The sequence below is a fragment of the Patagioenas fasciata genome, chromosome 8 (assembly GCF_037038585.1).
Source record: "Patagioenas fasciata isolate bPatFas1 chromosome 8, bPatFas1.hap1, whole genome shotgun sequence".
NCBI classification, from domain to species: domain Eukaryota; kingdom Metazoa; phylum Chordata; class Aves; order Columbiformes; family Columbidae; genus Patagioenas; species Patagioenas fasciata.
In genome coordinates, this window is record NC_092527.1 from 29,652,401 (window position 1) to 29,676,637 (window position 24,237).

Sequence of the window (24,237 nt, forward strand, 5' to 3'; positions counted from 1 at the left end):
ACATCTTTACTGACCTATTTCTCACTGTAATCTTCATTAAACTGAAAGTCCCAGAAATTGCATATTACTTCAGCTAATGATGCCACACAGCTAGCTCCAGGGCAGATTCTGGTATTAAACCACCCTTCATCATGCAACCCCCTAATTGAAATTTGTAATTTGAATAACCCCAGAGCATATCCAGCAGTTCATTTGCTATTAATTTTGAGGCTGACATAGGGAACATAGCATGGACATAAGAGCTCAATTTTAAATTGGCTAAAATAAACTTTATTTTACTGTTACAATATATAATCTCTTATCAACATAACTCACAAAGTGTTTACAAAATAATCTCATTTTCTGCTGCATTTTAAACACTACTTTTATACAAACTTTAACGGTAAAATAGGAATTCATAGCTAGAAATATTTGTTACATTTTTTAAAAGCATCACAAGAATTACTTCAAAAAACTTTTTCTTATGGTGTCATCTTCAGAGGCAAAACTGAATGTTTACTGTAAAAACCTGAGGAAGGATTCATGAAAGCTTTCTTTAGACAAAGGATGCCAGTCCTCTCAGGTGGACAGTAAGCAAGTGCATTTGAGCCAACTTAGGTGCTCTGAAGCTCCTTATAAAGGAATCTCCTCCCCTTCCCTACACAGATATAGTGAATGAGGGGTGCCTGGCACATGACAGGAGCTGTCGTGAATCCCCACGCTGATGACCTCGTATGCAGCAAGACCATGACACACAAAGCTCTGGTCCTTAATGCTGCGCAAGAAATCTTGAACAGAACGGAATGTGAAGTATTACAGTTGCCACAAAACCTAGTATTTTAATATGTTGAAAGTTACCTAATATCCTCTGTGAATCTGGTAGCAACAGGCAAGTATTACTCAGCCCTGGTTTCCACTACAATGCACTAATACATATTAGAAGGAGTGGGAAAAGCTACCACTGCTGCTAGAAAGAAATGTGCTAAAGTGAAAGGGTTTATGCTCCTGCCACTGAACAGATTTTACACGACTGCAGGATCAGGCTGACAGCGATTATTTTACATACAAAAAGCAGGCAGAAAGAGGTGCTACTTTTTTTTTCATGCATAGTTTAACCAGCATATAGCCAGCTCATCTCCATTAAGACTAGAGATGCATGAGCCACCTTTTGGTACAAGCCAAACTACCAGCAAATATATTTCCAGTGCAAACAAAATTGTCTTTCTTCATGAAAAACTAAATTTAATGCTACGTCTCAAAAACAATGCTTATGATGCATCATTTTCTACCTATTTTGGTCTGTGTTTCTAAGTTTCTTTCCTCTCCCCAAATCACATCCCAAGACAGATGATCACGTTACTCTTTTTTTTTTTTAGGCAAATGACTGTCTCCTCCCCAGAATAAATTATACTGCCCACTGAAGATCATCCCTGAGAGCACTGCTCTAGCTAAACACTTAGAAAGTAAGTGATATCTCATAGCTTAGAGGAAAAAAAGACTGCTCACCTCGTGAGATCTTGTGGTTTTAGGAAGTAAAAAAAAAAAAATGCAGCTACTCTGAGCATTTAAATTCCCTGAGCTGAGTGAAATTTGAAGACAGTAATTTGTAACACAAAGCATAGCAACATCTATTGCTGTACTTACAGAAGCTGTAATTTTTTACAGTGGTAATGTCAGACACTAAATTACAAGCATACAGCAGTTAGTGGTGGTTCCTTTTACTTGCTTCCTGCCACAGGAGATACGGTGACCTTCTTTGGTGAAAAACAGCAGTGATGAAGCTTGATGAGCCAGATTCTTTTGCCTTCTAATGTTCTAGTAATCTTTAAGTCACAGCTAGTGGAGATACTACCAGGCCATAGTGCAGTACAAGTAAACCATCCTAGAGAGAAGAGAAAGAAACTGTATCATCACATCACATCACCTTCTTCATGAGGCATTTCTGTCTCCACCTGGTACGACATTCACTGTGCAACGGAACCTCAGCTTCAGTCTCTCTCACCATTTTATACCATGTCCCTTCCATATGGCAAATACAAGTTTTGAAATATCAAGGCAAATAATTATGCTCCCCTCTGCTCTCTGAGATGGACAAAGGGTTTAAAATTATTATTATTATTATTATTAATAATAATAATAAATTTGGTGCTTTGCTTTTACTTTAAAGTTAAAATGTTATTATGTTATCTTCATACAATAGGGTCTCGTTTACAACTCATGCTGCTTTCCAGATGATACTGTGAGCTAGAATAAAAAAATATCACTTAATTAAGCAGCTCTAGAAGGTGCTGCCAAAAGCTGTACTGGAAGGCCCCAGACCGCTACTACACATTCATTAAGTAACAAATATAAGGGATAAAAAACCAACCAAACGAAAAACCAAAACACATACAACAAAAAACAAACAACCAAATCCACCAAAAACAACCCCCCCAAAAAAACCCCAAACCAAAGCAAACTATTAGTCATGTTTCTCATCTTCTGAGACAGCTCCATCCATATAATAAAAAAAAAAATCTTTCACCTGTGAAACAAGACACTTCCCAACTCACTAGTCTCACTTATGTCACTTAATTCACACACAATCTGCTTCCACCATTGATCCACTGGGAACCTGACTTGCTGCATTAGACCTATTTATATGGACGGGCTTTAATAAAAGTTTTCTTTTGAAGAGAACTGCATTAATCACAACTGACATGTTAGAACTTCTACCATATTTTGCTTCAGACGTTTTTGTCTATTAATATATAGAACCTACGATATGTTCCAGAGAAGATACAGTTCTGTGTGAGGAGGTATACCAGCACATTAAAGAAAAATCTTTAATAAAAAAGTTAATTACAAAAAAACCTCAACAACAACAACAAAACCCACAGTAACAAGACTGCTGCCACTTTCTGTATTATAATACATTATCAGCAGAAAGCACTATATTAGTCTAATCACAGTGTTTTGGAAGAATACATGTAATTTTAAACAAAAATTTATCTATGTAAAAATGCTTTTAACTGGTTAGTGTACCCTCAACTACTCAAAAAAAATCAGAGCCATTTTGCATCAGAGAAAATTTAACATTAAGAAATTGATCTCAAAAAGACTCCAGAGAGAGAATGTGCTTTTCCACACCTCCATGAAATGTTCTTTTTATTCCCTTGGGAATTCTTTTCAGATAGTGCCTATCAATACCTTTATGTTCTGTCTGGAACACGATCACTTATTAGAAAAATAGCCTTGTTTTGTCTCTAACACCACAAAGCTCTTTCAGCAGAAACCCATCCTAATTGCTGCTGTGCACAATTATTTTACTCATTCTTCTACCATTAGTTTCTTTGTCTGGCAGTTAAATGGTGCCACTGGAAAGAAAGCTACTGTTCTTGGCGGGGGGGGGGGGGGGTGGGGGTGGGTGGAAAGAAGTACAGTATAATATTTTCAAGGGAAAAATAAAGTGGAAGAGCTATTGGAGTTTTCAAATGTGATGGTGAAAGAAAACAGATTCATAACAAGGGAGAACAGATCTACAACAGTGATACTTTGATCAATTTAGCCAACATGCTCATTTAGTAGGACCTGAAACTGCTCCTGGCTACAGACTTTGTCATGTATTTAAAGAGAAGATTAATATTCCAAATCAGGAAAAGAGAGCACTAAAAAAGGAGCCTATATAAAAAAAAAAAAAAAAAAAGTAAAGTTCCAAGAATGGCCATACCAGGGCAGATCAAATGGCTACTTAGCCCCATGGTGAAAGTCTAGATAAAAGCATATGAAAAGGGTGAGTATGCTACCTCTCTATATAATTTTCCCATTTCAAAAGCCTTTCTCAGGAATTTCCTGAGTAACAAAGTAGCTTTGTAGCAAGCATCTTCCCATGATTTTTCTTCTATGAATGTGGTCTGTCACTTTTAAATCTACAAACTTCTGGCATCCACAAGTCAAATCCAAGGGAAATCAAACCCAATTTGCATCACTGAAGATGGTGATGTCAATCATAAGATCATGACTGAAAATCCATAAAAAAGGGATTGAAAATGCAGGCACTGAGAAAAGTGGATCAAAGTATCAACTGTCAAAAACAACCAGAAGGGTCATGTTGGAAAAAAAAGGACAGCACATTAAAACATCTATCAAAGAGATCATGTTCAGGCTACAGCAAATATACATGTTCCCTAACTCTACAGGTGATACAAACAGCTTCAGAGCAACAGCAAACATGCTGTAAGTCCCATGCAGCTTAACTTTTGTTTAAACGATGCTTAAGATGAGAAAGGAGGGCCTGCTGGAGGGGAGATGCCAGTCAACCTTAATTTCAACTGACTGGAATGGAAAAAAAAAAACTACAGGGTTTTTAAAAAATATGTACCTAACTTGAAATCACTGTATCTTTGAAACTGGGTTCATCTTTTTGAAACATGCTGTTATTTTATTCCTGTGTTACTAGTGTCAGCTTACTAACTTTCCTTCATCTTCTCATTCTGTTAATAACCAGAAATCCACTGCTAACTCATAAAAGGATAAAGGAGGAGGCAGAAGCTTTAACTCATTTACTCAGTGCCCAGTATAAAGTGGGATGACCTCATTTTAATATGAAGATAGGATCCCGATCGTCCTAATTTCTTGTTCGGTAGAACAGGTACTATGAAGTTACTTATGAACGTCTTGGCATACAGTATATTGTTACACCTTCACAAATGTAAGCTTCCTCTTTGTGCCTGTTAACTACTTCAACAGAGAAAATAAGACACATTCAAATGTCCTTTTTTGAAGAACTGTGGTCAAAAGAAGTTTTCACTCCATGTAGAGTTTCCTAAAGGAAAGAAATACCTATACAAGACAATGCTACAACCTACTATTTGATGAACGAGTTTTCACAAGGTAATTTGGCAGTAGAACATTTAAAGAAATTATCTATCTACACAGGAAATAGCCCTGTTAAACCAAAGGGCAAACTCACTACAATTCCTTCTATATAAAGAGAAGTTGAGAGTTAATCCAGTACTGGCTCCGCTTACTCTGTAATCAGTCACTTTTTAAGTATTATACATTTCTATATACGTTCAGCTGTTTTTTCTAGATACTGTTCTTAAAAGGAAATCCAAACAGAGAATGAGCTCTTGCTACTTATTAAAATTCTCAAATCAAGCTAGCTCAGACACCCCTAAAAAACAAACCAGCAAAATGAAATACGAGCCTTTCTTCCAGCAAAACTCCATAGTTCTTTGCCATATGCTTGTGAACCTGATGCAATTTAAAAAAAAAGAAAAAAAGGGAAAGGATCCTACCTGTTACACCCAACTATAAACTTTAGAGTGGAACTGACAGACAGAAGCGTCACAGCATATACACCTTTTATTGTTGTAAAAGCAGCAGTAAGAACAAGTGGGGCCACTTTCCAAATTCGATATCCCCATAGCAAAGAGTAAAACACTTCCATAGCAGATGTGTGCTATAGGGTCACAGTAATTAAATCAGATCACAGCTTTTACTGCCTAACTCAGGAGAGACCAAAAAATTACAACGGCATTGGGTTACAAAAAGGTGAGAGTTACAAAGAGAGCATTATAATCTGCAAGACCTCCGTGCCAAGGGCCAGGGACATAAAGGAGCTGTTCTTTTTAGCTTTTCCCATGTGTGAGCTCCTTAAATCCATCAGTGATGCAGAGCTCTGAGGAGGTCAGTGTCAGACAAGTGAAAACAACAACCAGCTTGGATCATGTTGCATTTATGCAGCAGAGGGTAAGAAAGTAATGCAAGGAAGAAGTACATTATATAGCTAATAACGAGATTCCTTCCTCAGCTACTTGATCAAACTCTTAACTACAGGAAAATCTCAATGACTGGTAACAAAACTGAGCCTTTAAAAAAATTCTGTCAGTGCCTTTGATCTCTCCTTGTAGTAAATTCCACAAGTTTTACACTGTTTTAAAAATTAAGCAAAGTTGCTTCTTTTTATATAAATTCTGTGCAGCAATTTTTTTATGTTTTTGCCCTAAACAGAGTTAGAAATCCCATTTCCAAGTAATTAGAAAGATTCAAGTAACAACCCAATTTCAGAAATGTTAAAATATCTTGGGATCTACAAGATTAAACAGGATTTATTCCTGATTTTTTTTAGTCTTTTATCTACTATTCAGAAAATAACACGTTAGTTGTTTACATTTAACCACTAAAATTAGTTGCCTATTTACTCCAATTAAAACAACCCGAACAGGTTACTATGGGGCATGTATGAAGAATATCTATTTTACCATTTTTGATCTTCCCGCACCTGTTGGAAAGGCACATAGTTATTCAGCGAACTAGCTATAATCCTGCTAGTTTAGACCTGCAGGAGACTTCAATTTACTGAGGCTTTAAGGCATCACTACACATTATTACTCAGTATGGAAAAAAATAATTAAAATCTTCACAAAACCAACTTGGGCATTTAAAAACCACTCAAGAGGAGTAAAAAGTCCCTAAAATTACAGTGATTATGGCCCAGAAAAATAAATTACACACAGCATATATTATGCTGCATCACATTGGAAGAAACTTCCAATGTAAGTGTTGCCAAAGAACGCATGTTAAACTTAATGCCTTTGGCACAGAGAAGCTTATCTGCTTTTAAATCACTTTTCTCAGTAAAAAGAGTAACTGCTGACATGAACGAACTCGTAAGTGAAAAATGTGATTCAAAAGAGCAGTTATTTTTTTGACATATTGACTGTATTAATCTATTTTAAAAATCACAATGTTTATTCCTTTAAATGACTTCGTATTGCTTAAGTAGCTACTGAAGCTATTTTCTTCGCATGAAACTTCTACAATGAACCTCAAAAACTGGTAAATGACAACAGCACTTCTGAGGAGAGCTTCAGCATCCTAGCAAGAGCTGTCAGGGGCATTCCAAGGTCCAACACTCTTTTGGAAAGGTTGGAAGGCTATGATGGCACGAGCCATCCTTGGAACTCAATGCAAAATCCATCAAATGTTCCTCTGTAGTTGTACTCTCACTGGGCCAGAACAATTATGCCCCTCATTGAATTTCAGGTCTCGGTGAAAAAAAACAACCCCTACCATTTCAAGATTTGAACGCTTAATTTCTTTTTTCCCCCTTCTGAATGACTATCTGAAAACATTTTCCAAGTTTTTTTAATCCTAGACACGCATCCTCTTGATTTCTGCAAAATATAATATGAGACTATAAAACATGAAAATGTCACAACTATTTCAATATCAAAAAAGAAGCAACTGTGGTTTATTTGCAACATTCCAACTGTAACTATTTGGTACCCTAAGGGGCTTTGAAAAACCAAAAAAACCCCCCAAAACCAACAAAACTTTATCTTTCAAATTCCTTGGCAAAAGCGATTATGAGAGCCCAAGACTTCATCAAAAGCTAAGACCTTTTTCTGTTTGTTTGCCCAAGAGAGCAGGTTTGCGAGAATTTATCACTAGCATACTGGTTTTGTAATAATAAGACTTGAAACATCACTGGAGAATGTATCCTGAGATAACTGTTCTGTTTGCAGAGCTGCTGACTAGTACTTAGCCACTAAACGTCAATCACGCAGACCCAATTGTGACAAGAAATGAGACACACTAAACTCCAACTAGGCAGATCCATTTCTGACAAGAAATGAAACTGATGCAGTTTTCCTTAAAGTTCTTCTCCAAGAGCATTTTTCATACATTAAAAGCTTTTATGCTAAGGCGAAGTCTAAAAGCACGTACATTTGACTATAGCCCTGAATTGAGAAATAAATCATCTCCCTCTTATTTACTGACACTTTTACTAGAGGGTACTTCCATCACCATGTGTTGATTGCTGCATTGACTTAAAATGAAGCCATTACCTTAGAAGCAAGTTTGTTACCAGTGCCACTTCCTCCTGGTTTCTATCCCCTGTTCCCCCTAACAGGTTAGGTACATTTTCATCTTTTCGTATTATTATATAAACAGCTAAGACATCAAGTATGCCATTTATTGCCTTTCACTGCAGAAACAGAGGTACACACCATAAGCCTCAAAGATTTTAAATGTTTGCTAACACTAATTAGCATGAGCTAAATATGTATGCCCTGATCGTGGGATCCCTTCTGGTTACTCAGATCAGGTACTGGTGATGCAATGTCCAAGATACCTTGAAATCAGCTTTTCACTTCTTGCCCTGACACAGAAGCCCCCTTGTACCACAAAAGGGCTCAGCAGGAAATCTAAATGTAAAAGATTGTGCATGTATGTGCACAAACAAGTAGAGAACTGAATTAGCTACTATTTTAGCCTGACATCTGCTTAGATTGCTTTTCAAATAAAATACCAATCTAATTCCTATTTCTCCCCCCGTATTAAACATTATCTTTTCAGACTTCCAAGTTTAGACTATTCTACAATTTACTATATATCACAATTTTATATCTATCTTTTACTATGCACTGGCTAGACTACTTCATTGTTTTTGTTGCATTTCTAAAATTTTGTGACCTTTCCCATTATAAAGATGCTTGAAAAGATTCCCAAGGAAATTAAAAAAATGCTTTCTTATTTGCAGAGCCAGCAGTCCTTGAGACAGTCAGTTATCAACAAGAAGCAGCTGACTTATTGCCTCATGCTGTGATCAGGACTGGTATAATATGCATCAAGCATATTCATTGCATCCATTACTGTGTGTCATTGGTTTGTGCTTTTATGAGCAAGTTTATTCCCCTGACCCAGTCACAAGGACAGCTTTATTTGGGATGCTTCAGCCCTTCGATTTCTTAAAGAGATACAGTCACCAGGGAGGAAAACAGTGAATGTTAATTGAAAGAAAGGTTGATATAATTCATCATTGATAAGACAGCAACTTGTTTCAGAATAGAAAAAAACACACAAAAAAGCTCACATCCAGAACATCATCCAAGCATCAAGAACACTCTTAGCACATGGTAAACTTCTCAGCTCTATTTACAATATAAAAAGCTGGAGATATTTTTTTAAAGTGACTTCTTTAGAAAAGATGGTGCTATCTGATAGCTTAAGAAAGAAGTCTTCTATTGTAAAATAGAAAACCTGGAACAAAGCCCCAGATGCCACACACACCTGTACTGCACTCTCTCCTATGGCTTGACGAATTTCCCTCAATGTCTGGTAGTGTTCCAGCAGGTGATCACCACATATTATGTCCACCTGCGAAAGAACACAAACATGGTCAAGTTCAACCTGCCTTCGGACTAGTGAAACAGTACCAAAGCTTTTTACATGTCATTAGAAGAGTTTAAGTCTAGCATGCTAGACACTAAAGCCATCTTTACCTTTGTTGGCCCAATGTACTTAGCATGCACAGCACTAACGTGCTGCCCTAATGCTGCCTACCCCACACCCCTTACATGGGGCTCACTTCTGGAACAGAGAGGACAGTTTATTGTTTCACTCCCAGTTTGGTGCATCCGCTGAAAAAAGCTGTTCAGTAATAACTCTGATGAATTTAATGGGAATTTAGATCATGTATTAAAACAATCCCACAAACATCCAGAGTCATTTGTCAGTTGCAAAAGAGGGCAAGTTGTTTGTGCCACTGACAGAAAATGAGCCATTGTTTCCCCTGCTCTCACCTTCAGTAAGAAACACATGAATAAGTCTGCTTAATATGACTGTTTGGAAGAAATGTTTTAATAGAAAAGAACAGCTCACTGTATGCCACTGTCAGTGATTACTTCACACAGTTATCCTTCAAAATGCAATCCATATTTCTGTGATGCAAGTGAACGGCAAACTCAGCAATTCTAAACAATGTTCTCTGCTGCAGCTAAACTATGCCAATGATGTCTGCAATTCTGGGGGAGGCACTTCTGCTAAGTAACTGCCCACAAACCCAGTAATTTTTTGGGAAAAAAAATAAGCTTCTTTATAAAATTACTATGAATTCACTGCGCATAATGTACATCCAGTCTCTAACATTCCAAATTAGAGCAGCTAACACAGCACTCTCTCAACTACAGCTTGGTTACAGTTGCCTTATAAGCAACATCTAGATAGGGAAACAAGAAGGTTCTCATCTATGAATTACAATGACAAAACCTCAAGATTAAAGTTAAGAGTATTGAAAATGAGCTCTCTGCTTTCTGCAAGGAAAACATCTAAGCTCTGCCACTGCAGTATTCAGGGAGCATACTGCAATATCATTACGTATTCTCTCGTATGGCCACTTTCTGCTATAGGAGGCACTCTGCGTTCAGCTATTCAATTCCCCTGGATTTATGCATGCTGACCCGCTGCCTCTCTCTTGAAAAGACTGAGCAAGATTTATGCTTTGTGCTGCATTATTCTGAGAATCAGGAACACAGGAATTCTCCTTAACAGCTGAAAAAGGACTAATTCACTTCACCATTGCATAGTATGAGAACAATGCAAAACACTCCGCTCATGGTAGGTTGAATCTTAATGTGCAGAAGATTTAACTGCCTAGTATTATTTCTGCTTTTAGCTTCTAGGAGGAAACCAGCAAGTAAAAACTAATCTGGACATAGCATTAAATATTCGTTAGATATTGATCCATATCTACACACACGCCCATAGATTTAGTATCCACATTTGATGTATTTAACACAGAACCTGAAAGATTTTATTTTTTTCAAAGCTGTTTACAGTTATTTTTGCTGTTTCACATTCATTGTAGCCTCTATGGTTATTATTGCAGAATTCAATTCCTTCCCCTCAAATTAATGCAAGAAGTTTCTTTAGCTTCATTTTGAGGATATTTTTATTTGTTCAAAATACCTAGTCACCACCATCTGAAAGCTACAGAGACTCTCACTGAGAGGAAACCAGCAAATGAAAATACATTACTTCCTTAGAATGATGAATAATTTATATCTGATTTGCTTCGTCACCACTGAAAAGGTAAACAGAATGAATAAATACTCATCGTTGAGGCACACAGTCATGCTGTATTGTCTCAAGCAGTTACTGCTGTATGAAAACACAGCCTTAACTCCAAACGCAGCACTTCCACCATTTGCCTATTCACATCAGTATCAGCTTGATCTACCAATAATTGACAGCTTGAAGAATTGTTTGCACATTATGAAACTCCTTCACCTTCTCAACTGAATGGTTGCTGAAGTATATCAAAGAAATGAAAACTGCTTTTGACATGCAATTCCTATCAAAATGATTGAGAAATATGAAGTCAAATTATTCTGTATTGTATTCTGCTCCTTTGAATTCTTATTTGGAGGCATATGTCTACATTTGCATCTATATCTTTCATTTCTAAGTATTCTAATGAAAATCTAAACATGTTGCAAATGAGCTGGGAGAGTTGTTCCTCACAGATCACAACATTTCAAATGTTTCATTTTTTGATCCTTACTGCATTTAAAAAAACCACAAAAAAAAAACTAACTAGCATTACTTCTAGACTCTAATGAACAACATAAATGTTCTGACTGAATTGCAGGCATTACATTGATCAGTGACCCTGGAAGTGCCACTACAAGTGGGATACCTGACAAGTAGGGTCCAGATCCATTTTTCTTCTGAGGAATTTCTCCACATGTCCAATTGTTGCCTCCCCTGAAACACGCACAAACTTCTTTTCCAAAGGCTGCAAAGAATAAACATAAGATTTTAAGACAATGTACATTTTCAGCCATTATCACTCTTAAATCCCAAACCCAAGTGAAAGGCCCATAACAGAGTGAGACAGCTTAAATTTTCTGGATCCTTCTCTGATCTACTTTCAGAGCACCTCATAGGAAAAGGACTAAATAAGTTTGAAGACTCCAGGTTCAAACTTCCTCCTGTTTATAACAACATCTAAAAATAACAAACTACTCACTTCAGTCCTATTTCACTATTGAGGTACTGGAGAATGATACTTGCTATCAATGCTGCATAGAAATTAGTATTACACAGCATTTTAAGAACTTCACACCACACATAAGCATTTACTTATCAGAAGCAATTGAATTATTTCCTAAAGTTTCCTTATTCAAAAAAAAAAAAAAAAAAAAAAATCAGGCTTGTGTACCAAACGTGGTTCAGATAATTAAGCCACGTCATTTTATAAGGCAAGGAGCTTAAGTCCTTTAGCATTCTAGAAGTATTATGGCTTGGGCTGGAATCAATTTAGTAATCCATGAAATTCCAGAATCAATTAAAATACACTACTATGAGAATACAAGGACAAGATGGTCTGAAATATTTTTGTGTAATTTCTAAATACTTTCACAGCAAGGACTGCAATGACAAGACATTTGTTATGCAGCCTCAAAAATTTTAATGAGTTTTTCTTCTGTGGATGAAATTTTAAACAGCTGACTGGTAATATTGGTGGCTAAGCAAAGAGGCACAAAGGCAGAGCAGATGACTGCATTCAGTGTGATAAATGGATTACCTTTTGTGTCAATTAATTGGATTTTTATGTTGACTTCTCAATAGCTGTGATTTACTATCCAGGTTCATCATATTATTTCAATTTGAAAGAAGGACCAGAAGGTCATGGACAACCCTTGAATTCAATCATGAATTTAAATGTGTCCATGATAACTGTGGCTTTGGAACTATAGTTTGATTTATTCATGCACAAGAGCTGGAAATGACAGTCACATATGATCTAGGCAACCATGCTGCTGCAAGCTTGATGATGCTGAGTTTATGCTTGCTGAATGTATAAATCACAGGTTATGGCCATGGACCTTGTAACCTACTCTCTCCCCCCTCCATCCCCGTTAAAAAAAGGTTGAAACCCTTCATATATGAAGTTCAACATCTAGTTTAGAAAAACAAGACAGATAAACAGATCACTGAGGATAGAGCAATGCTAAAATGGATCAGGGTATGTTTTATGAGAAGTGCACATGAAAACATTTGGAAGGCTGACGAGTAAACCTCTTGGTCATGGAGTGGAATAAAAAAGAAGCATGAAGATAGAAAGTGTAGCGAAGAAAATAAGGATAGAAAGGAAGAAGAGATACAGTGAAGCAAGTGTTTAACATACAGCAAGGAATTGGAAAATACTGTAGAAAAATACCAGTTAAAAGATATGGTATTTCTTAAAACTCATATAGATGATACACAAGTCTAAATAGACCCGTAAGATGAGTGGCACTTTAGTCTATGGATAGTAGGATTATTTGTGGCACAGAACTGTTCCTGTGAGTAATGGGAGTAGCCTTTCATCTTCAACATCCTCAAAACACTACAGTTAAAATGAGCAGAGATATTTATGGTTTAAAGACGGAACAAAAAAATCCCCAAAACCACACAAAAATTCCCTTTCATGAATCACAAGCACTCCTTAACGATGTTTGAGCCAGGTGTCATTTTTAAAAGGCAACACTACTTGCATTGGAATGGTATGTTGCAGAGGAAATAAGTGCCTGACAAATTTCAATATTACAACACGTAAATTAATCAAATGGTTGAACTGCTCTCAGTCATTCTTCTGTGGCCCAAAATGAACAACAGAAAAAATAAAGCAGAAAGAAGGGCAAATATGAGGCAGGAGGAATGGAAGGTGATACAAGAGCAAGAAGATGAAAAAAAATAGTGTGAAATGTAAAGGTAAAAAGAAGGAGAAAAATGCTGGGAAGCTGTAGGGGTGTAATAGATGAAGAAAATTCACTGCAGACATTTTCAGGAACGTTGCCCCCTTCTACAGATGAATTTTGTTTTATGAAACTACACTTGTATTTTGTAAAAATTCTTATTACTGTATTTTAAAGTTTGAAATTGCCTCCTAAGCTCTGCCATAACAAATCTAATTACTATTAAAAATAGTATGAATAACTGCAATCAAATCTAACTGTTCAGATTTGTGCCTGAAAATGTATTGATTAGAAAACAACTCAGCTGAAAACATGAAGGAAATTAATAAAATGGTACACTTAATATTTAAAGTTACTAACAGGCATTTTTCTCAAATTTTTCAACAATAAAATTTTCCTGCTAACTGTACCAGTTAGGTGCCTCTTATATTTTATTATTCTGTGTCATCCCATCCTTTGAGTCCTACAGTTCCAATGCAATGAAAGATTAAATGCAACATACACAGAGTAATTTTAAATTACATCTCATTCTTGCCCTTCAACAGAGTCTTGTGTTCTAAATGTTTAGCCAAAATACTGGAAGGACACACTGAGCATCTCTGAACTACATCATATGAAACGATGAAGGTAGCAAACAAGGTGCACTTCCTCAATGAATTTGTACTGAAGCAGCTCAGCAAGATCATCTGTATTGGAAGAAGAGTCTCCTTCCTTGGCAGGGATTGGGGACGCTAATTGTTTAGCAGAACAGCCACTGTACAGTTGTTAGTGAAGGGATGAAGAAAAGAATAAGCTTTCTGATGACTAAGGAAGTTATAATGCTGTCTAGACAATCTGTATTTTTTTTGTTATATGTTTAAGCACATAGCAATTTATTGTACTATTTTTAACACTCAGGCTATGCTTCCTCTGAATAACCTATGCAAGCTTTCCCCTACAATCAGAGAATCTTTTCCAAAAAACAGTATTTTAGACAATGTCTTCACCTTTGTTTAGGATTCCAATAAAAGCCATAAGAGAGCACTTTTTGGAGAGAGATGCAAGATTAACAACCTAGAATCACCTAGGTGAAACTTCATCAGTATTTTTTCCATTCTCCCACTAAAACTTTAATTATGTAGCCTCAGAAGCATTCTTTTCCTATTCTGTGATGCTATACAATAATAGGCTTGAAAGTACTCTGTAATCCAAGGTTGGTTATTACTATGCTGATGAAAGTTCAGGCTGCACTCAGTATAAGAAAAACAAACTACATTAAATACATTCAGGTTATACATATTTCTGAAGTAAATCGTAAGAGAAAATTCAAAATCACATCTGCACCTTAAAATTCCCTGTGCCTTCGTTAGCTCTGAAAAACAAGAGAAGAGTAAACACAATCAATATTGCTACAGTTAACAGTTATTAAGACCCTCAAGCTCTTTATTATTACTGATTTAGTAGTCTAGCATATCAAGCTTATTTTCCTAATCAGGCTCTTCCTTTCATTAAACTCTAATACATGAGATAATATTAGACTGAATTTATCTTTTTCTCCTACCCTTTATTTTGTACTTAATTTTTCTCATGAATTCAGCTATTTATGACTTTAACGTTTGTCTACATGAAATGGAAACAAAACAAAACACAATCTAAAGCCATTTTGAAATACAACATAACACTCATTTTCATAGGAATAGGTTGTAACGTTAATGCTACTTAAACATCCATACTTCATCGCCCTTGATATTTGGAACTTTAAAAGACAGTACCTAAGAAGTTGCTGACAGAACATGCCCAACCACAGAAGAGGATTTCTGGGCCAGTTGTCGGCCTTCCAAACTGTTTATACCCCAGGATTAATGCTAATGCTATCTAGGAACTCAGGAAAGCAGCAGGCGTTTCTCTGGAAGGTGAGATACACACAAAAATGGCAAATGACCAAATTCCCAGCTGGTTTCAACAGAGGTTCATTGATTTGCACAGTCTGAGCATGTGATCTGTTAATACTACTGATTGTCTAGACTCCACATCACCATCTCATAATGCAATGTATAAATTTCCAATTAATTAAGCCCAATTAATGACATTTCACTATTCCTGCAGTGCAGTAGCAAGTACGTACACAAGAAGAAAAAAATGCAGTATTTCATGGCACTGGAGAGGTAAATCAAACATCACTTTAAATCGACTATACTTTTACTGACCATCTGATAGCAAACAAAGGTATCTGTAATGCTTGTGCAGGCCACACAGTAGTGTGGCACTTCAAGTTATTGTAATTGAGTATCTCTACCTCTAAACATGTACCGGCTACCAGATAAGTAAAACTGTCATCAAATTCTGCTACTGAAATGAAATGTAAAGTTACTAAGAAACAAACATAGAAAAGCTTTTCCATTACAGCTCTCATTTTCTTTGATACAGTTTCACAGCAACAGGCAACTATATTATATACTCTAGGGACACAATATAGACAGACTTTCAAAGTAACAATTTCTGCTGAGTGGTCCAATCTACTCCAAGTTTTCTTTATTTAAAGAGCTTTCTTAATCTCTCATTGTCAAGAAAAGCTCTTTGATTTTGACCTTCAAAGGGGAAAACATATTAACCCTTAAACATATAAAGTATAAAAGAAGATCAAAGGTAGTCAGTAAAATAAATTGTGAAGTAGATGCTGTTAAACCATCACCCTTTTTCTATTAGAAACATTGTGTTTCCATCCATGTAACAGAAACATAGTGGACACTTTCACATAGTATAGATGGTATTTGCACAGTGTTACCTGCTTTGCTGCCAACACTGGAATGGAAGCTCAAAATAAAACTACCAGAAAAACAAATACAACAGTACAGGTTCTAAAGTAATTTTGTTCTACAGACAAGCAGATAAATGCTAACTAGTTTTGAGATTTAAGTTGCCTAATATCTTCCTCTTGCTTTGAAAAAAAACCCCAAACATACCTGCCGAGGATCAAAGGAGGGGGAGAAGCAGCCAGGAGACTTTCAGAGTGAAGATCTAATCCAAAGTACTTTCACTACAATGGGTTCAAACTGTCTCTAATCCTACAGTCAAGACAATCTAAGGAAACTCTCCTATAGAGTCACCAAGTGTTCCAACTTGAAAGGGTCTCTAGGACTCTGTACTAATTATATAATGTGTTTTAGACCACATTCATTATAGGGAAATAAGCCTTTAAAAGTACAATTAAAAATTATAAGTAAGTTTTGAGTGTACAATGCAAAATAGTCACACGCTGAAAAGTTACATGTCTTTGTTTTCCTCTCCCATTCAACACAAGGCTCTTGTCTTTACTTATGACAACCGTGCTCTTAATGCTAAAGCATTAATTTCCTCTGTCTCATTTCTTCAACACATGAATGTATTTCCATACCATCCTAGTCGGCAGAATGGCAGTATAATACCATGTTTAAAAAGAGGAACCCGAGACAGACTGTGTTGAAAGGTAACTAAGAACCGTAAGTGCCCAATTTGGAACATAAAAGATTGGATTTGTCTGCAGAACACTAGATACAACAGCTTTAGGCTAACTCCCACTGCTTTCAGCTGTGCTTGCAAGCATTCAGCAATTCTGCAAGTTAGGCATACAGAAAATTAACAATGAAATTAAGCCAAGTATGTGGATTTGCATGGCCATTTTATAGAACAGTCACAGATTGTTCCTTACTGGTTTAGTTTGAAGACCTTATCTTTTCTTCCTGCAATCCCACTTCTCACCCATTTAAAGAACTAAAAAATCCACATGATGGGCAACACTTAAAAAAAAAAAAAAAAAAAAGCAAGCCAACAACATAAAAACCCATGAAGGAAATTTGTTCTGTACTCTGAATAAAATAAGACATGGTGGAAACACTGGACACATTGAAAGACTGGGACATGATATCTACAAGAGTGAGACTGAATCAAGATGGTATGCTTTGTTGCTAGAAGTTCCAAATTTCTGATGGCTTGACTTAATTTGTGTAATAGTTTGCTGTGATTATGTATTGGAGTCCTCTGAACATTTTGTTCAGGCAAAGTCAGGCCAAAAGCGAGCACAATCTGGGTAGGGAGGCAAGAGTTGCAAAAGACAAGCTGCTTCTCTTCCACAACTGAGGTTCTACACAGTGTGGCACTAGCAAAGTAGTTACAGCTTTCAGTCCTTTCTCAATTGCACTCTCTCAATCACTAACATATAAATTTACACATGGCCAAAGGAATATAATTTATCTTCCTTGTGTACCTGAAAACTGAAGTGTTGGGGCTGGATTTCCCCCTCACAATCCATGGCTAAAGGAAAGTCCTGATACAAAAGCTTCAGTGTAATTCATTAAAGTCTAGGAAACTGTCAGCTAAACTTAACAGCGGACCACATTATTATTGCCACCTATAACATTTACCGTAACATTGCTCTTGCTGCCCAGGTTGCAGTCGCCGAGTTACATGCGCAAGTGCTAACATAGTCAGCATTAATGGTACTGCCACCTACAGGGATTAAGGAACTTTAAGAGATATGTATTTCACAATTCAGCTTACTGAGACTACATTACTCCGTTAAAAATAAAACAAACACATTTAGATTTAAAACTATGCTTTTTAGGAAACTGTTGTCATAGAAAGTCACCTTTCACATTTAATTATCTACATCATCCAGCTATGCATAGTTGGCTATCACTATTGCACAGTAAGTTAAAACCAGCTCTCCATCTGCTATTTGAGATGGAGGAAATGCACATTCAATGACAACTAAGAGCCAGTAACAGTCTGACATACACAAGCAGCACCCTCATATCACCAACTTGCTCTTATATTTACCCACAACTCACCCAATGAACTCCAGAAGTATAGAGATGTCAAGTTCTGGTGGGATCCGGAACACAGAGCCCAGAACTTTTCGAGGTCTTCCTCTGCTTGCTGGAACTGGCTGTGGGACAGCTAAAATATTCAAATAGCCAAAATGCAAACATAACTTGAAATAAAAGCAGCATAAGACGCTAAAACATGCCAAGCAAAACAGATGAACTCATAAGGAAAAAAGGTCTGTGCAATTCATTCTATTTTCTTATTACTAAATCAGCTCTTTATACATTTCATGTTGTGTATCTGAACCAGAGTTTTATTAGCTTCCAGCATGGCACTTCTCCAAAGAGCTTTTTATTTGGTAGTAAGACAAGAAACAATTAGACTAATTCCTCATCTGTCAACAGACTTTGAAGTTCTTATTTTTATCCCTTGGTGATGCCCATAATTTATTAAAATCAAGAAAATAAAATTAACACACATATATATATTTCCTGGTTGCAGACAAAATAGAATGTGTTAAAAAATAAATCCAGCCACAATCTGGGTTTAGCTACTGCCTTTTCCATCTATTTTTGTAATTGAGAACTGTGATAAGTTACCGTAATCAGGCAACCAAGAATCTCGTATTTCCAATACTACATATCTTCAGTTATAAGCTAATATTTCAAGGAAAGACCTTAAGAATAAATGGTATTGTAAATATTTCCTTAACAGTATCCTCTAAAGTGAGGACAGCTCACCTGGTTTGGGCACTTCTAATCCTCTTTCTTTATAGAAGTCATGCATTTGTTTTTTCTCTCCTGAAAAAAAAAATAAAACAAACACACACACAAAGACCAAAACAAACAAACAAAAACAAACCAAAAAACACCACAGTAGACAACAGATTAGAAAGATATTCTCAGCATCTGAAATAACAATCTAGTTTCCAATGCTCAGAGCAGTAAAAACTTGCTCAGTTCCTACAGACCTTCAACATAAGTGTCCCAGCCTCATCTGGAATACTAGTTAAGATACCCTGACTAAGAGTTTATTAGTAAAAACTGGGAAGACATGAGAGAGGAGCTGGCCATTAATCACACTGAAATAACTGCAAAAACTAGCATTATTCTGGCTGTCATGACTATTTTTATAGCATCTATAGGCTGTCATGACTGTATTTATACCATCTATAGTTCATATACATATATCCATGAGACGTGTGTATTTCACTTAGTCCACACAGGCAGACCATACGGATTCATTAGCTCCTGAAGTTCAAGGGAAATGACGTGACAGTGAACACACTTAATATCAGAAAAATAAATGTGGAAGTGCGGAAAAAAATAGAAGCATTTGAAAGAATCAGTCTTAGCACCTTTTTTTCAACTGAGGCAAGTGAAATTGTTAGATGTAATGACATTTTCTGTACTTAAAAAAGAATATGAGGCATGGTTGTGAAATATTATCCAAATGTTTGTCTGGATACAGTGACACCTGTGTTTCATGAGACAGGGGACATACAAATACCCATAAGAGCATTTAGCAGCCAGAAAGACACCAGTTGGCACAGCTAATTCAGTAAGATTTATAATCAAACATTACAAAGCTATTTTAAAGAGCTAAGAATAGAAATGGAGCATTGAATTACTGTTTTCTGTTCAGTCATCTCTAAATTGATATACTGAAGAAAGGGACTTACTTTCCTCCAAATTGACAACTAATTTATAGACTATGTCTTGCAGTTGCCGGTCCAGTCTATTAAAGAGAAAACAAAACAAAAGAGTCTTTGGTGCAATACAGTATGGTTTGAAATTGTAAGAGATGCCAAATACACTGTTGAAATGCAACCTACATAAAGAGTAACAGAGCAGCAACTCCACATCTGCCTACATTAATGTCCTGACAGCAGGGCTCTAATAGAAGCAGCCATGGAAAGTTAAAAGCACCAACCCTCAAGAATTCGTGAACAGTTCAAGAAACTAAAACTCCACTCTCAGAACTAGTAAGTATACAATGCCAACAAAGCTTTGTCTAAAAGGAAATCAAAGTGAATAGTGAATATCTCATATCACTTGTAACAATAAGTAAATATATAAAAATACCCAGGGTGGGGGAGAAACAAACTATAGAAAGGGATACAAACTAGATAAAAAAAGAAATTGAGTATTTTTATCTTTGCTATTGAGATAAAACTTAAAGAACAAATGCATTTCTTGTTCCTTCATTTGAAATAGGAAAGCACTACAAGTCTGTAAAACAAAACATTTAAAAGCAAGCAGCAAAACATGGGAAAAAAGATACCTATAAAAATAACATGAACTTGTTACCTGATATTATAAAGGGGCTGTGTCTGATGTACAACGATGTTGCATTTTGGACATCTGTTGCTATAGTAGAAGTGTCTCACTATGCAGCTTTTACAAACTATAAAGAAAAGAAACCTCATAAAAGTCACATGTCCATTATACAGCACCATCTGTTTAAGCATTAGAAGCAATTACATCCAGATTTCTCAACTAAAATTTGTCAGAAACAAAACGAAGCAAATCTTTCGACTTTAAAACTCAAGTAAACAGCAGCTTTCTGCCTGTACAGGATACAATGCTTTTGGATATTCAGTTAAGATTATTCATAGGAATAATCCTAATCCAGTTGATGCAACAGCAGGTGTTCAATGTTGTAATTGTGTTACCAGAAAAAAAGGAGAGCTGACTGCTGCAGACAAACAGTCTGCTGAAAAGCACCCTACAAGCAGTTTCAGTAGAAAAGCCAAGGTAAGAAATTATAATTCTGCCATTTTCATTGTATTTCACATGTACTTCAAAATTTGGAAGGAAAGCTAATGAGTGGAAACATCCAGAACAAATAACTTACTATTGAATCAGCTCCATGTCACCCTGAACACAAACATTTCCACAACATTTACCAGGAAACTTCTCAGAGATCACCACAACTGCACTCACAACATTATGCTGTCACTACTAACAGCTGTGCATTTTCTTAAATTAAAAACAGCACTGAATATTACATAGCATAGATCAAACTAGTAAGCAGTGTCATGTTAATTAAAAAAAAAAAAGATGAGATTTCCCTCTAAGTAGTGTTAGCAGCTGGAAGGACCAGGAAGTTGAGATTCTCGAATTCAGGTGGGAATGTGGGTGTGGCTGAAACATTCAGCTCACAAAAAGCATTTTATTAGCTTTGACAGAAAATAGTTCTGTTAGCAATAGAAAAGCTGCTAAGACAACAGAAGGACTGAGGGGAAAAATAACAAGACAAGAACATTGAAATAAGGCTTTTTTTAATCCACCTATTTCTGTTCATCAGGCTATAGACTAACTGTTTCATGAATGCATATAACAATTTCTGTATCTGAAAATTTATTTCCACATGGCTGTCTACTTAGTTTTGTGAGCTTACAAGCTGATATCAGTAACAATTTAGGAAGCTCTCTAGTCCACTGCAAGCAGGGTCACTCAACTTTCTTTTCTCAGCTACATACCCAAATTCTTACAGCCTACTTAAAAAAAAAGTATATATATTTTTCCTTAAGGAACAAAATAAACACAATACACACTCACATCAAACAGAGAATTATCTTTTTGAAGGCAGAATATCTCAACAGCTAACCTTTGTTTGAATTTGCAGCTAAACTCTTAGAATGACAATACTGATACTTACAGGTGTGCAGGCATTCTGTAATAGTTGTAGCATCAATAAAGTAACCTTTGCAGATGGAACACAGGATGTAAGGGGTCAACTCTGCGAGGTTTATCATACGCTACAAACAAAGACATTTTGTAAGAGTTTGAATACAAAGGCTAAGCCATGAAATTTCCTGATTGCAGCTTCTAGGAGAAGAATTCTTCTAGAAGAATTTCATCTAGTCATCTGAATCAACCTTTTTGTGAACGGCAATGCAATTTGTTTCATGAATCATATCCAAAAAGCAAACTATAAACTGCCCTTTTGAGAAGAGTTCTTTTGGATAAATCTAAAAGAATATTAAATAATAAGCAAGACTGAAGTGGATACTGGAAGCAAATAATACCGTTATTTGAAAATGCTCAGTAAGCATGTTGGGCCCCCCAATCAAGATATGTAACTAGTGCTGTGTTCTGTTTCTACACACCGTTAGGGGTTATACAAATATATATTGAAGCAAAGACTAAAATTTCAGTGCTCTGAATTCTGGTTACGAAGCACATTTATCAGGAAGACATACAAATAGTTTTACAATTTTCCTATTGGAAGTCTACTATTTCAAAAAAGAACAAATTTATTTGATAGCAATGATCTGAGATCTGTCTGAGAAAGGTAACACATGAGATTATGTTCCACTTCCTCTAGCCTCAAAGTTAGGCTAAGGGGCTTTCTTTCTCTCAATGACACCATTCTTTTTGTTCACATGCCACCATTTACCACTCTCCCAGCTACACTAACAGTTTGTAGGGGCTTCATTTAAATGAAACAGAAAAAATGAACTTTGTTAATAATAAAAAGCCTATTACCATACAGCTTACACTGCCTAAGCAGGGGTCCAGACTCACACCTAGAAGTCTTCAAAAGTCTGTAAAAGCACATAATGTTGAAGTCCACTGCTTACAGGACCTGCCTGAAAACTGACCTCCCGCAGACACCAGGCCCCACCTGGAGACGTTGTGTTTCACTCCCAGCAGCCTCCCCACAGCAGGGTGGGTTGCCCACTACACCACTTCGTGCCCTCCTCACGCTCGCATGCCCTCCCTCGTCTCACAGCTGTCCCCGCGGTGCTCTGTTCCGCACCGGAGCCCGTGGACCCCCAGCCGGGCCGCCCCCTCCATCCCGGCTGGTCCCGCCGCTGCTGCCGCAGGGAGCGCGCGCCCCCACCTCGAGCCACACGCGCCCCGCGGCGGCGCGGGGCACGCCGGGAGCGGGGCCCGGCGCGCGACGGAGCCGTTGCTCCGGTGGCGGCCGGCGCGTGCCCTCGCCTCAGAGGACGCTCCCCCTCACACCCCCCGCCCCTACCTCCCGGTCGTCGTCCGAGTCGAGCTCCCCGTCGTCCGTTCCGAACCGAGCCCCGGGGTCACCCTCGAGCTCCTCTTCCTCCATCTCCTCTTCCTCATCGTCTTCGTCGTCGTCCTCATCGCCGCTAGACTCCGAGCGGCTCCGCTCGAACTCGAAGGGGAGGGAGCGCGACCCCGAACAGCTGGGAGCCCCCTCCATCTCCTGGTCGTCATCGGCCGGGCCCGCGCCTGCTCCATCCCCGGCCGAAAGCCCCGAGACCACGGAGCCAACCTCCACCTCCGTGTCCATGGCTCGGGGTGGAGGGCGGAGACCGGGGCAAACGCGGGACCGTGTGCTGGCCGCCCGCAGGGGAGGGCGGGAGCGGTAGTCCGCCAGAGCAGCCCGCCCAGCGCGCGTGCGCGATAACAGCGCAGGACATGATGGGAACTGTAGTTTGAGCGAGCACGGGACAAAGCCATTGCGCATGCGCTGAGCCTCAAAGAGCTGTTACTTGTAATAGCTAATAGCACTTTTTTCTTATGGTCTTTTTACATTTGTCGCTCCTCCAGCTACGAACTAAGCGGCTGGCTAGTGAAGCACAGCTAAATGTTTAATTTATCACACAAGCACATCGGTCACGATACACCTGTCTCATTCAAAAAAGGTTTAAATTCTGTAATATCAGCAAATCTGTGGTTATCAAACATGAATAAAAAAAGCAATATTCGAAATTCCTGTTAAACCAAGTGAGCTAGCCATAAGTAATTTAGTTCGGAGCAAGGCCCATAAGGGCACACAGTCCCAAGGCCATCCTGGGTCTGCTCCGAGAACAGTACAGGTAGTGGCTCGTTGACACCACATCAATCCATTTCTGAACGAGTTTTTTTCGCACACGCACTTCCCAAGAACTGCTGAGGTCCGTGATTCACATCCACGCAGCCTCCACGCAAAGCTACACTTATGTAGCGGCAGGACTCTCATAGCGCATCAACCACCT

General features: G+C 37.7%; 1 protein-coding gene across 1 annotated transcript; it reads right to left on the reverse strand.

Annotated features, from left to right (window-relative positions):
• Positions 1-247: 247 nt before the first annotated feature.
• On the reverse strand, positions 248-23,741 carry PCGF6 (polycomb group ring finger 6). Its single transcript, XM_065843815.2, has 10 exons — positions 23,262-23,741; positions 21,936-22,035; positions 20,582-20,678; positions 19,954-20,009; positions 19,013-19,072; positions 18,296-18,404; positions 14,814-14,841; positions 11,447-11,545; positions 9,040-9,126; positions 248-1,861 (listed from the first exon to the last, which is right to left on the reverse strand). The coding sequence occupies exons 1-10, from the start codon at positions 23,724-23,726 to the stop codon at positions 1,805-1,807; spliced, it is 1,158 nt and encodes a 385-aa protein (XP_065699887.2). The 5' UTR covers positions 23,727-23,741; the 3' UTR covers positions 248-1,804.
• Between the last annotated feature and the right edge of the window lie 496 nt (positions 23,742-24,237).